Source organism: Camelus bactrianus, chromosome 31, assembly GCF_048773025.1.
Source record: "Camelus bactrianus isolate YW-2024 breed Bactrian camel chromosome 31, ASM4877302v1, whole genome shotgun sequence".
Taxonomy (NCBI): domain Eukaryota; kingdom Metazoa; phylum Chordata; class Mammalia; order Artiodactyla; family Camelidae; genus Camelus; species Camelus bactrianus.
Window position 1 is genome coordinate 21,229,760 of NC_133569.1, and position 12,762 is coordinate 21,242,521.

Below are 12,762 nucleotides of genomic sequence, written 5' to 3' on the forward strand. Positions count from 1 at the left end.
TGGTCTTTGCTTTCTGTGAACTGTTCACTTTCTGTCCACTGTCACCTCCTCTGTCTTTGCTGCTGATGTCTGCAGCCCCTGAGTCCCTCTCAGGGAGTGTCCCTATGCTCAGCTCATGTTTCTACAGCTCTCTGAGGCTCTCACCCTGTCCCTGTCTGCCGTCCCTGCACCAAGCCCTCCCCACCCCCACCACACTGCTGCTTCCTCCATCTCCTCTTGGCTGTGCTTCATCTGCTCTCTGGAGCTGGTCCCGACTCCTCCTTCTCTGATTCCTCATCTGTACCCTCAATTCAATTGTATATGCCTTGTCCTCTAATTGGATCTCTAAATGTCCATCTTTTTTCCCCTAGAAGACAGTGGGCTCCTTGCAGGCAGACCCCGTCAATAATGATAGCGATGGTAACAGTTCTGATGGGTGACCGGGCACATCTTGTGTACCAGTCAGAGCTTAGCGATTTACATAATTTCTCACTCAATGGTGACAACAAGCCTCTGTTATTATCCCACTTGACAGATGGAGAAACTGAAGTGCTGAGAGGTTGAGTAACTTGTCCAAGGTCACCCAGTTCGAAAGTGATGGAGCAAGAAATCTGACCATATCTGACTGCAAAGCCCATGCTTTCCCTCACTGTACACACTCTGTGTCACTGTTGGTTACTTGATTCAGATTTCCTTGAGTGTTATTCAATGGTGGCGTCCTCAGAGTCCTCATTTCTTGTTGGCAGAAAAGCTTCCTGTCGATAAGGGAGCAGATAGTAATCTTTCTGGCCCGGGTATTCAGGACTTGGCTCCTCTGAGCCCGGGAGGCTGGCTGGGATGAGAACATGCCAAGCTCTGTGTGTTTCTGCCACCCCTACTTTCTTGCCTTGTACACCCTTCACTGCCCTACAATCGCTCCGTCTTGTTTCTTTCCCTGGGGAACTTAAGCAGCCACACATTCTCCCTAGACGATCAGGGGTCCCTGGGGCTGACGGTCTGATATCTCTTGATAGAGTTGGTAAGAAAATGGAGCCACGGATCAGCTAAAGGCCTTGAGGAGAGAATCCAGACTGAAGACAGAACCCCCCTCCCCACCCCTGGCAGCTTCCATACCACATCTAACCCTTCCCCCTCCCAGGCCCCTTTCCCATCCCCCAATCAGAATCCTTGCTTTGGAGCTCCCGAGCCCTTAGGCTAAGCCCCACCCCTCTCCCAGCATCCTAAAGTTTGGGGGCTGCCTTCAAGTAAGAGATTTCCAAGCAGGGGTGTGTCCAAGGGACTTCTGAGGGCAGCTTGTCCTGGAAGAATGGGGGAAAGGTGGCTATTGCTGTGGTCTCCGAGGAAGCCGGTGTAGCTCCCTGGCCCTTCTGCCCTTTACCCCTCCCACCAGCCCAGGCGAGCCGGGCCCAAGCTTGCTTATTGTCACCTGACGCTGGGCAGCCACTGATCCCATTGGTGGAGCCAGATTCGGTCTGGCTCTCTCGTTCTCTCTCATCTTCTCTGCCTCTCTCTCCTCCACACCGCTTTGATTTCGCTCCTGCTTCTCTCCTGGCGCTCGGCTGGGAACATCGCCTCTCAGGGGGCAGCAGCGTTGCGCTGCAGAGCCAGGCGGGAGCTGCCTGCGGGGCATGGAAGAAGCCTCCTCGGCAGCCGTGAGAGGAGCCAGGGGAGCGAGCGAGCGCTGCTGCCTGTGACCCGGGCGTCCAGCTGCTGCCCCTCTGCCTGGGGAGCCCGTCCACACAGAGGTCTCTCCCTTTCCTCCCTTCCAGGTCTTCCTCTGCAGAGCCCAGTGCAGCCAGGTAAGTGTCCTTCCTCCCCAGAGCATCCTGCTGTCAATCCTAAGAGGGACTCGGGTGACCAGGGGCTGAGAGCTGGGGACACCAGAGTCCTGCCTCTGCCCAAGGTGCCCACCTGTATTACTGGGGCAGACGACCTTGTCCCCTTTCCCTGAGGCCCTTGGCAAAGGAGTTCACAGCTGGATCAGGTCCCAGGGGCACCACAGTCACCCCGTGACCGTTCTGCTGCAGTCAGAGATGCCAACGGGGACAGCAGGGTTGGGGGGATGCGTTCCCTCTGGCACACGGTGGCTGTCCTGAATGGGCATGGGCCGGGGGCATCGGCGTGTTCAGCGGGAGTGCCTGCTCGCCAGGAGAGCTGCTTGTGTACATGGTTGTGTCCGCCTGCACTCAGGCTCATGTGTGGGTCTTGACTGCTGTGTGGCATGTCTAGGAACATATGCTTCTTGTACACGTGAGGTCCATGATGAGGGGATCACTCATCTGAGCAGCCTGGGGTATATGTGGGCGGGGGGGGGTGTGAGGCAGTATATTTATGGGCTGGACATACCACTTGTCATGCGTGTGGGAGTGCGGGGAGGGGGTGCATGCGACCACAGGGTTTCTCTGTGGGGAGGCGCAACTCCAGAGCAGAAGGGGGACGTAGGTGGAGAGTGTGGGCAGAAGCCACTGTCCGTGGGCAGCCCCGCGTAGGTGCGCAAACCTGTTGGCATGTGAGGGCTCAGGGCTGGCAGAGCCTGGTGGAGACACGCACATTGTCAAAGTCTGTGTCTTTGAGCCTGAGGAAGCTTAAGAGAGAAATACCAGAATATGGGCAGAGGTTGCACATGTGGGAACGCACATGTGTGCGCAAGCAGACGGAGGGATTGCGTGCTGCTGTGGAGGTGGCATGTGTGCGTGTTGGTGCCTGTGGCCTCCTTTCTTCCCCAAATATGGCTTGTGGGAAGGCGTGCATGCATACGTGAGTGTGAGAGTCTGTGTGGAGGTGACAGCTTGTGGAGGGACAACTGTGGACATTCTTAGAATGCGGAAGGTGGCAGAAGGTACCTGAGTGCGTAGGTGTGGGACGAGGATGTCTGAGGGGGTGTGTGCAGCTGTGTGTGGCAGGTGTGGGTGGCCACACCCAGCGCATGTGGGTGTGCCTATGGGTGGGTGTGTAAATGCTTGTTTCAGGGTGGATTACATGGGACTGTGGGTGTTTCTTAGATGCTGTCTCAGCCTGTCCCTCAAACCCTGCCCTTCCCCATCATCTGGGCTTGGGAACTGGGTGCACTCCCACCCTTGGTCCACCCGGCTTTGTTCTTCTCCCAGTGTCACTCACTGCCACCCCTAATCCAGCCTGAGGGGGTAATCTGAGCTCTCCTAGAACCATAAAGAGGAAAGGAGGAGCCAGGTCCCAGAGACACCCACCACCAAACACGGCTGCCCCCCGCCTCTGGGAGGAGTATGGGGACAGGAATAGGTGTCCACCCACCCGGTAGGCGTAGACTGCATCCCATGTGGGTGGGAGGCAGCCGCTCAGGTCCTCTGGGGTGGGTGTGTGCCTGTGTTGGTGTGCGTGGGTGCACGTGTGTGTGTGCATGTGGGGGGCACATGTGTGTCTCCCGGGGGAGCTCCTCACTGGGAGCCCGAGGGGCGGGCAACTCCCCGCTGCCCCACACTTGCCCTCTTGAATTACCAACTGGTTTATTATCATACAGTTGTTTCCAGACACCCGACCCCATTCTGTTTTAATTGGGATGGACTTGGTAGCACCCCCATGCTTATTCACCACGGGATTTCCCCGTGCACAAAGCCACTGGCTTTTGCTGAACTTCACAACAGGCAGGCACACACTTTAGGATGGAAAGTTAAGACAAAACAAGGACTCAGGTGACATCCTGGGGCAGGTGAGGGCCATCGCCCACATCCGTCACCCTGTGCCTGCCGCCCAGGCGCCCATGGGTTAATTTAGAGGTGCCAGGTTCCCGAGCAGGCTTAACTGACAGGAGAGTGTGGGTTGGATCTTCTGGAAGCTATAAATAGAAGTACCTGCTTTTGAAGGCACAAGGTACCCTCACCCTTAGCGCCTGGGCGAGGAGAGGAGAGGGAGAGGGAAGGAGGAGAAAAGGAGGCAGAAATCTAAGGTGTGCCGGGACTGGACTTGAAGAAGACCCGGAAGGCATGAGTTTGATGGAGTGCTAAGCCCGTGCCCTGGGAGAGAATCCAACCACGTTCACGTTCTTGGCCCAGAGACAGTTCCTCCCTTTTCCTTCCCCTTCTCCCTTCCCCACCCTGCTCCCCAGAGCTCCCGTGAGCCAGGCCAAAGTCAAGACCAGAGGTAGCGCATCCTAGCTAAAGCACAGGCGAGAGTGATGGTGGTGTGGTCCTTTCACACCTGGAAGAGCAGTCGGGGGCAGAAGCAAAGGAGTGAGAGAGGGAGGTGAGAGACAAGGCAATTCCTTGAAAGGGAAGGACGGAAGGAGGAAAAATAAATAGTGGTGAAACCAGATGCACATATGCAGACACACATGCCACACACGTCTCTATCTCTCTCACACACACACACATACACACATACATGAAGGGACACATCCTTAGCTTCATGTTAAAGAGCTTGGGCTCTGGAGTCAGACAGACCTGAGTTCAAATCATTTTCTGGCTGTGTGACCTTTGGCATCTCACTACCCCCACCCCGACCTCAGCTACTTCATCTGTAAAATGGGATAATAATGGTACCCACCTACTGGGAGGCCTTCCTGAGATGATGTTTGTGAAATTATTAGAACAGTCAGCCTGCAACAGATGTAAAGGTAAAAACTAATCATTTAAGAGAGTCAAGCAACAGGATGTGCTAAAGGAAAAGGAGCGAGGGTTGAAAAGTTATGGGTGAAAGAGAGCCGTGGCCCTGCTGCTCCTGCCGCCACCAGTGGACCCACGTCATCTCTGTGGCACTTATACTCCCAGCCCCGGGTCATGGTGGCCCTTGCTCAGTCACCCCCAGAGAGGAGGGCGCCTGAGCCCTGGCACCCTGGGCCCCTCGGCCGCCATGCCCTCTGCTGGCCTCAACCCTCACACCCGTCTCCTCAGTGGGTGCTTCCTGCCTCCCTCCGCCTCACACTGTTCTCTCCACCCCACCCCTTTCTCTCTTCTTGCCTGCTGGCTGAGGGCCCCCTCCTCGGCTCCATCTGCTGCAAATCTGTCCCGCCCAGCGCCTGCAGCATTCCCACTGCCTCCGCCACCTGTCAGGTGCCTTCTGCTCTGTAGACCCCCTCTGAGGACAGCCAAGAGCCCCCCGAAGGGGACACCCCATCCCACCTTCAGTCCCACTCCTCTAGCCCTCCCCATGCAATCTTCCTATCAGATTTGATGAGGCAGGAGCAATCAATGGCTCCTCAAGGTTCCACCTGGCAAGGGATATTGGGAGCAAGACATTCTAGAAGACTCCGTGGTGGGGAGGGAGGGGCTGAGTCTTCCCGTCCCCTCAGTCCCCACAGAAGCCAAGCCAGTGGGGAGCATGGAGCTGCTGTCCACGCCCCACAGCATCGAGGTCAACAACATCACCTGTGACTCCTTCCGCATCTCCTGGGCCATGGAGAACAGTGACCTGGAGAGGGTCACCCACTACTTCATCGACCTGAACAAGAAGGAGAACAAGAACTCCAACAAGTTCAAGCACCGGGTGAGTGCAGCGCACCCAGAGTGCCTCCTCGACACCTGTCCTTGAAGGAGGCAGGAGACGGAAGTCCTGTAGGTGACAGTTGGGTGTCAGAGGCCTGACCCAAATCCAGCTCTTCTTACTGTGTCATCTTGGGCAGGTTATTTAATCTCTCTCCTTCACAGGTAAAAAGGGGATAATAATAATGCCAGCCTGTGAGGTGGGTGATGTTGGGGTGATATTTCCTTGGACCCATGACTCACCATGATCAGCGTCATGACTAGGCCTTCACGCGGGGAGGAAAACCTAGGGTGGGGCCCCAGACGTCACACCTGAGGATGGCGTCTCAGGGTCCAACAAAGCCCCGACTCAGGAAGCAGCCTTGGTGCTGACTGGGTGGGCAACGGGGGCTGGGGCAGGGGCTGTGCCTTTGCTCGGTCCTCAATACTCTCCCCTCAGGCCTGCGTGGTCTTCTCTGCCCCTGGCCCTCTGGCCTGTTGTTTGCTGGGTTTAGAAAAGGGATGGCGAGTCCTCCGCTGGCTGCAGGGTCCTTTCCCTGGGTTAGAGCCTTCATGGGGGCGGGTGGGAGGAAGGCTCCCATCTTCGCAGGCTGGCAGAGAGGCTGGGCAGAGTGCGGTAGGAAGGAGCTCGTTCCCACGACGACTGCATCATGCCCGTTACTCACCCTCTCTCTCTTTGGAGCTGGCTCCCCGATCTGGGTGTCTTTTGGCAGGCCAGTTGCCACGGTGACGTGAATGTGCAACACCACCCCCTTAACCCTCCCCCCCAAAGAATAAGGCATATTTTCCCTTCCTCCCTGGCTTCTCAGCATTTGCCGTTGCCGTGGAGACGGCGCTGCAGTGCGCAGAGCTCTCCAAGTCTCCCTCGAAAATGAAGGTCTTGCCGCCCTCAACTTTGTGGGCCTCCACCCCAGTGGCCTTTCTCCCCAGTTCCCAAGAGAACGAGCATCGGGGGTGAAGAGGGTGGAGGTTGGGGAGTGTCTGCATGGCCTTCCCAATGGCCACTGCTGCCTTCTGCGGGAAAATGGTGGCCAGGGCACTGAGCCATTGAATCCTCGAGACTCTGGCTCTCCTCAGCAGGGAGGCGGCCACTGGGGGAGTGGGAGGTGTGGGGCAATGCCAAGGTCGGGTGCGACCCCCACTTTGACTCTTGGCTCTCTGTCTGCTCCCCATTTCTCAGGATGTCCCCACCAAGCTTGTGGCCAAGGCTGTGCCCCTGCCCATGACAGTGAGAGGCCACTGGTTCCTGAGTCCCCGCACGGAGTACAGTGTGGCGGTGCAGACCGCCGTGAAGCAGAGTGATGGGGAGTACCTGGTGTCTGGTTGGAGTGAGACGGTCGAGTTCTGCACTGGGGGTGAGACCCTGCTGTTCTGTTGCTTTGGCTCATCTGGTCTAGTGATGGGCAGGAGGGGGCTTCAACTTAACCCAGCAGGCACTTAGGAACACCTGCTGTGCACAGGCACCATGCTTTGGCCATTGGGGGGATGCCCATGGATGAGACCCACTCCAGCCCCACAAAAGCCTGCAGTCTGATGCAGAAGGCAGATTTGAGCACTGCTAATCATATTGACAATACTGCTTCCAGAAAGGGATAGAGTTACTTTTCTGGCTTGGGGCAAGTGTAACTGGGGTAAAATCCCCGTATCATAAATTTACCATCAACCATTTTTCAGGGTACAGTCCAGGAGTCTTAAGTATATTCACATTGGTGTGCCATCCACATTCAGAACCTTTTCATCGTCCCAAACTGAAACGCTATGCCCACTAAACCCCCCGTCGCCCCCTCACTCCAAGCCCTGTAACCACCCTTCCACTTTCTCTGTACATTTGACTACTCTTGGTACCTCACATGAGGGGAATCACACAGTATTTGCCTTCTGTGATGGGCTTATTCACTTAGCATAATGTCCCCATAAGGTTCCTTGTGCTGTAGCATGGGTCAGAATTTCTTTCCTTTCTAAGGCTGAATGACATCCCATTGTGTGGATGGACCAGATTTTGTTTATTGATCATCGGTTGATGGACATTTGGTGGGACAATCACATTTTGTTGGTCCTGAGCCTCCACTGAGCCCGGGAAAATGATCCCACAAATCCACCTAGCAGAACTGAATTTGCAAATTTGAGCATGAACTAACACCAGGCTTCTGTGTACTTGGTCACTGATGACCCGGGATCTGCCCCACAATAGTCCATTCTTCTGGTGTCCACGGTGAGAACTGCTCCAGATCTCCCTGTGTCACAAGGAAGGGGCAGGAACGCTCTTAGCCCCAGGCCTCTGAGGCTGCTGGCTCTATCCTCTGCCACGTCTGTGCCCCAAGTCTCCTTGACCTGCCTTTCTGTTTTTGAGTGGTGCTTTTTCTGAGCTCGGCTGCAAAGCCCCACTCTCTGGAGGTGCTCCTGCACCTTGCAGGGAAAGCCTCTTGGTTTACTCAGAACTTTACATGTAATGAAAGTTCATTCAAACTAGGGAGCTGGGGGTGGCTGCAATCCGGTTTCCCCTTCCTTTGCAAACCCAGCACCCTGGCCAGGGCTGCATCAGCAAGGAGAAAAGAACACCTTTTCCTACTTTGTGCAAAGGCATTGTCTAGACTAGCAGCAGCCCTGCCCAGGCCCCAGCGCCCCAGCCTCTGGCCCTTGCCCTGGGAGTCCAATTTTACTATCCAGTTTCTGCTGTCCCCTTTTCTCCTGGGATGTCGAAGTGAAGTCATTGCCCCAGGCCCTGGTCTGGCTGAACAGGCACCTTGGTTCTCTACAGTCTCCTCCTGAGTCCCCCCTACCATCACAGCCGGCTGCCCTGTGGCAGTGTGGACAGCCTCCTACCTGCTGGATTTGAGGGGCTGTCCCCAAAGGACCTCGAATTCTCCTGTCAATCCTTCTTTGGCCTGTTGATCCTCTTTGCCCTCGAGGATGGTCTGGGATTACGGCCCCTGGGGCCCTCGGTGTGATTGTATAACTGGGCAGCCGTCTGCCATTTTCTGATACAGAGCCCTGAGCCTCTGACAATAGGCCACAGAGGTGACAGGGACAGACAGCACCCAGCTGTCCATGTTCCCAGCCAGGTCAACTGGCCCATTCCTCCCTGGTCCAAGGTGCTGTGACGGTTCGGCCTCCCCCATACCCTGAGGACAGGGGTGGGCCGGCGCTCACGGTGAGCTGTGGGTGGTCTGTGGGGGAGGCCGTGACCCCCAACCCAGCCCTCAGCTCAGCCACCTGGACTCTTGCAGATTATGCCAAGGAGCACCTGGCCCAGCTGCAGGAGAAAGCCGAGCAGATCGCAGGCCGCATGCTCCGCTTCTCCGTCTTCTACCGCAATCATCACAAGGAGTACTTCCAGCATGCCAGGTAGGGCGCAGCCCCCCGCAGGGCCTGCAGCTCCCTCCCTCCTGCCCCGGCTCTGCCAGCCCCCCAGCCCCACCCGGGCTGTCTGACGTCACCAGCTCCCTGTTAGTTGCCAGACCCTACTCTGGAGTTCCCACCCCCTCATAACCCAGGCTGGCTCAGGGGGAACGTCTGGCTCCTTGGCATCGGGCTCCAGGGAAGGAGAGGATGCTCAGGATGGGGCTGTCTGCGGGCACCCCCCCACTAACAGGCCTGAGTGAACGAGGTCCTGGGTTTGATCCCACTTTGGGACAGTTCCTTTCATGGGGTTGTAAGGTTGTGGGCCAGCTGTCCCTCCAATTTGGGCCCTGTGTCCCAAGGGAGGTGGTGAGGGGAACACAGAGTGAGAGGATTCTGAGCATGAAGGGTCATGGCCTTCAAACTGTGTGCTGGGAAGCCTGGAAGCTCCAGGGAAGGATCTCAGGGCACCCTTTAAGGTGGCATCGAAGGGATGGCGAGGAAATCAGAGGGGGAGGCAGCTTCAACTCGATTGCTTATGGCCCACCTGTGTATAATTTCCTTTGGGGATAAAAGAAAGGGGTTCTGCAGTCCAAAAATGTTTGAAAATTGGTGATCTGCTCCAACACCCTCAGCCTACAAGTAGCCCAGAGGGCCAGCAAGTCACTAGTCACTTAGGACAGCCAGGACCAGGCAAGAGTGAGGCTGGACCAGGGGCTGCTCATCCTCCCCGTGTCTGCTGACACTACTCCAAGTCCATGTCCTTCTAAGTCTGGGCCAAGGCAAGCCATTATTACTGTCTTTATCATTGCTGTCAGCTGGGGCTAGGCGTTTTGACCTGACCCCAAGGCAGCAGGGACCTAAGGGGTTCTTTGGTGTTGGTACTAAAGAAGAGAGACAGTGAGGTGAGTGATGAGGGATCTGACCCAGTCTGGGCTCCTCTAACAGCAAGTCAGAGAGAGACGGGGCACCCAGCATGTGCCAGGATATAAAGATGAATAAAGGCACAGTCCCCTCTCTTGCAAACCTCAGAGTCTATCAGGGGCACAGTGCAGACAGATGGAATGTAATCAGCATGGGTGATCACTGAGTAAAGTTCCGTGTCCTACAAGCAGTAGGCAGTCAAAATTTTGTTGAATGTGAGTGCTTGCTGTTCCTGGAAGGTTTTAGAGAAGAAGGAACACCTGTGTTGGGCCTTGAGGGATGATTAGAAGTTTGCCAGGTCAGGTGGAGAAAGGAGGGAAGGGCTGTCCAGGCAGAGGGGAGAGTCCTGCAAAGGCACAGAGGCAGGAAAGAGCTGTGGTGGGGTTCCTGCATGGCTGGAGGATGTTACTTGTGGGCATGGTGGGTGGGGGTGGCAGGAGGTGGGGCCAGAAAGACCAGCTCTCCATGGCCCTGCTTTTTGTGCTAGCTCCATCAAAGGGTTTGAAGCTGGGGAGTGGCAGGTTCAGATCTCTCTCCGTGAAGGAGTGGGCTGGATCAGCCCACCTCCAGGGCCCTCCCCGCTCCTGCATTCTGGACTGTTCTATTTGTGACTGTTGGAGGCGGTAGTTGGTGGGAGAGCTGGAAGCTGGGCTGGCTCTCTTCTCGGTCACACACAACAACCAAGTCTCAGTCCAGCTAACCAATGGCGTTTCCCCTTCCCTTTGGCATTTCTCCCCGGGGTGGGCAGAACCCACTGCGGGAACATGCTGCAGCCCTACCTGAAGGACAACAGCGGCAGCCACGGCTCCCCGACCAGCGGCATGCTCCACGGTGTCTTCTTCAGCTGCAACACGGAGTTCAACACGGGCCAGCCCCCGCAGGACTCCCCCTACGGCCGCTGGCGCTTCCAGATCCCTGCCCAGCGCCTTTTCAACCCCAGCACCAACCTCTACTTTGCGGACTTCTACTGTATGTACACGGCCTACCACTACGCCATCCTGGTGCTGGCCCCCAAGGGTTCCCTGGGGGACCGCTTCTGCCGTGACCGCCTGCCCCTCTTGGACATTGCCTGCAACAAGTTCCTGACCTGCAGCGTGGAGGATGGGGAGCTGGTCTTCCGCCACGCCCAGGACCTCATCCTGGAGATCATTTACACTGAGCCCGTCGACCTGTCCCTGGGCACTCTGGGGGAGATCAGCGGGCACCAGCTTATGAGCCTGTCCACTGCTGACGCCAAGAAGGACCCCAGCTGCAAAACCTGCAACATCAGTGTGGGCCGCTAGGGACTCCTAGGGGGCCAGGGGGCTAGGGAGAGATGGCAGACAGGGTGGCGATGGGTGGCACAGGTTCAGGGAGCTGGCTTTCTCTCCCCTGCCCCTCTGCTCCCTCCACGCCATCCAGCTCCCTCTTCCCTTCCTCTCCCCAGGGCATTGGAGGCAACAGAGGGTGGTCCCCTTGGTTGGCATGGCCCACCCATGCCTGGTGGAGTTGGGAAAACTCCTTAGCCTCAGCAGGTTGGTGGGGCGGGGGGCGGGTGGATTTCTGGAGGCTTCCCCTTTCCTCTGGTTTCCCGGCCCTGCTGTTTCTTGCCTATCAGGCCTCCATCTCAGGAGACGGGCCCCCTAGAGCTCTCCCCGGGAAGCCTCTCCCTTCCAGGGCCTACGTGTAGCTTATCGGCCTCCAGAGATGAGCTGAGAGCTGTGGGCGTGTTCTTCCTTAGCCCCACCCACCCTGCTCAGGGCCAATCACAGAATGCCCCTCCCCGTGAGCTGGGCCTGGGGGGGGGCATCGCACCCTTTCCCTCTATAAATAGTCTCCTGCACCTCTGTGACCCCGCATCCCCACCCCACCCCCTGCTCCTGGCCCCAAGGCACCCTCTTCCAGCATGGGGAGAGCTGTCCCTCCCCCTCTCCACCTGCCCTCTAGAAAAGAACCCTCTTTTTCCCCGGCTACGGGGATTTCTCCTCCTGTCTGGAGATGGTATTAATCCCGGTGTACTTTCTCCCTTGCTCAGAGTGCTGGGGTCTGCAATGGCAGCCACTGGGGTCGAGGAGGGGGAAAGAGACCCCTGAGACCCGGAGGGACCCCTTCCTCAGCTGGGAGTGGATGCTAAGGGGACGCAGTGTGGGATCGGAACTGAGGGCGTTCCCGCAGAGCCCTGGCACCCCGCCTGGCTGCGCGCTTGCTCGCTCTCTCTGCCGCGGTGCCGCACTGTGCCGCACTGTGCCTGTGTGTGACCTGGACTGTGGCTTCCCTGCCCCTCCCCACCTCGCACCCCGGCCCACTGGCACTCTCCGCTCCCCGTCGCCAAGCGAGCCTGTTGGCGGAGAGCCCCTTCTCTGGGGAGTTCTTGGTGAAGTCTTTCGTTGGCTACTCACCTATTTCCTACTTTTGTACAGGTCTTGGGAGTGGTGAGGGTGGACCCAGAGACTAGCAGGTGATGTGATGGAGAGAGGTGTCAACTAAGGCAGCCAGCTGTTTGGGGGGATGACAGAGGTGATGTCAGGTGGAGGAAAGCACCCCCTACAGTGACAGCCAGCTTTCTGTGATGAAAGACAGAAGAGGGCAGCAGGCCAACAAGGCCATATCTCAGTGAGGGGGCAGGTGGGACAGCCGGTCTCCTCTTCTGTAGCCACAGGGAATGGTGTGGTCAGCTGTCTCCGTGGCATGGATCAGGTCTGGGAGCCGTGGGAGATGCATGGAGGAGAGGACGTGGGCCCCAGGCCCTCTCCCCTCTGCCGAGAGGGTGGTCCTCTGCCCTCCCCTGGCCCCGTGTCTGCCTTGGGCTGGGGGCACACCCGCCTGTGCTGTGCTTGCGACGTGCATCAATAAACCACCTTGACCTGAGAGCCGTGCCTCTCCTTCGGCTCTGGGAGGGGTGGGTTGGGCAAGCTGGATAGTCACAGAGGAGCTTGAATGGGGATGCCCCTGGGGCCAGACACCTGGAATCGTCTCCAGGGGTGTCCCAGAGCTCGCTGTGGGAGGCAGGGCTCCGAAAGCAGAATCACATCTCCAGCTTGGAAGGGGTTTTGGAGGTCATTGGGCGCTATCCTGCACATTGCAGGTG

General features: G+C 57.4%; 1 protein-coding gene across 1 annotated transcript; it reads left to right on the forward strand.

The window, feature by feature from the left end:
• Positions 1-1,288: 1,288 nt before the first annotated feature.
• On the forward strand, positions 1,289-12,542 carry PHYHIP (phytanoyl-CoA 2-hydroxylase interacting protein). Its single transcript, XM_010954995.3, has 5 exons — positions 1,289-1,778; positions 5,243-5,436; positions 6,613-6,787; positions 8,660-8,777; positions 10,444-12,542. The coding sequence occupies exons 2-5, from the start codon at positions 5,272-5,274 to the stop codon at positions 10,976-10,978; spliced, it is 993 nt and encodes a 330-aa protein (XP_010953297.1). The 5' UTR covers positions 1,289-1,778; positions 5,243-5,271; the 3' UTR covers positions 10,979-12,542.
• The last annotated feature ends 220 nt before the right edge of the window (positions 12,543-12,762 follow it).

Bases quoted from the DNA above. Each gene is read 5' to 3' on its own strand.
- PHYHIP (XM_010954995.3), top strand. From the start codon at position 5,272: ATGGAGCTGCTGTCCACGCCCCACAGCATCGAGGTCAACAACATCACC. The intron at 6,788-8,659 runs GTGAGACCCTGC...GGACTCTTGCAG, and splicing joins GGTCGAGTTCTGCACTGGGG to ATTATGCCAAGGAGCACCTG. The intron at 8,778-10,443 runs GTAGGGCGCAGC...CGGGGTGGGCAG, and splicing joins GAGTACTTCCAGCATGCCAG to AACCCACTGCGGGAACATGC.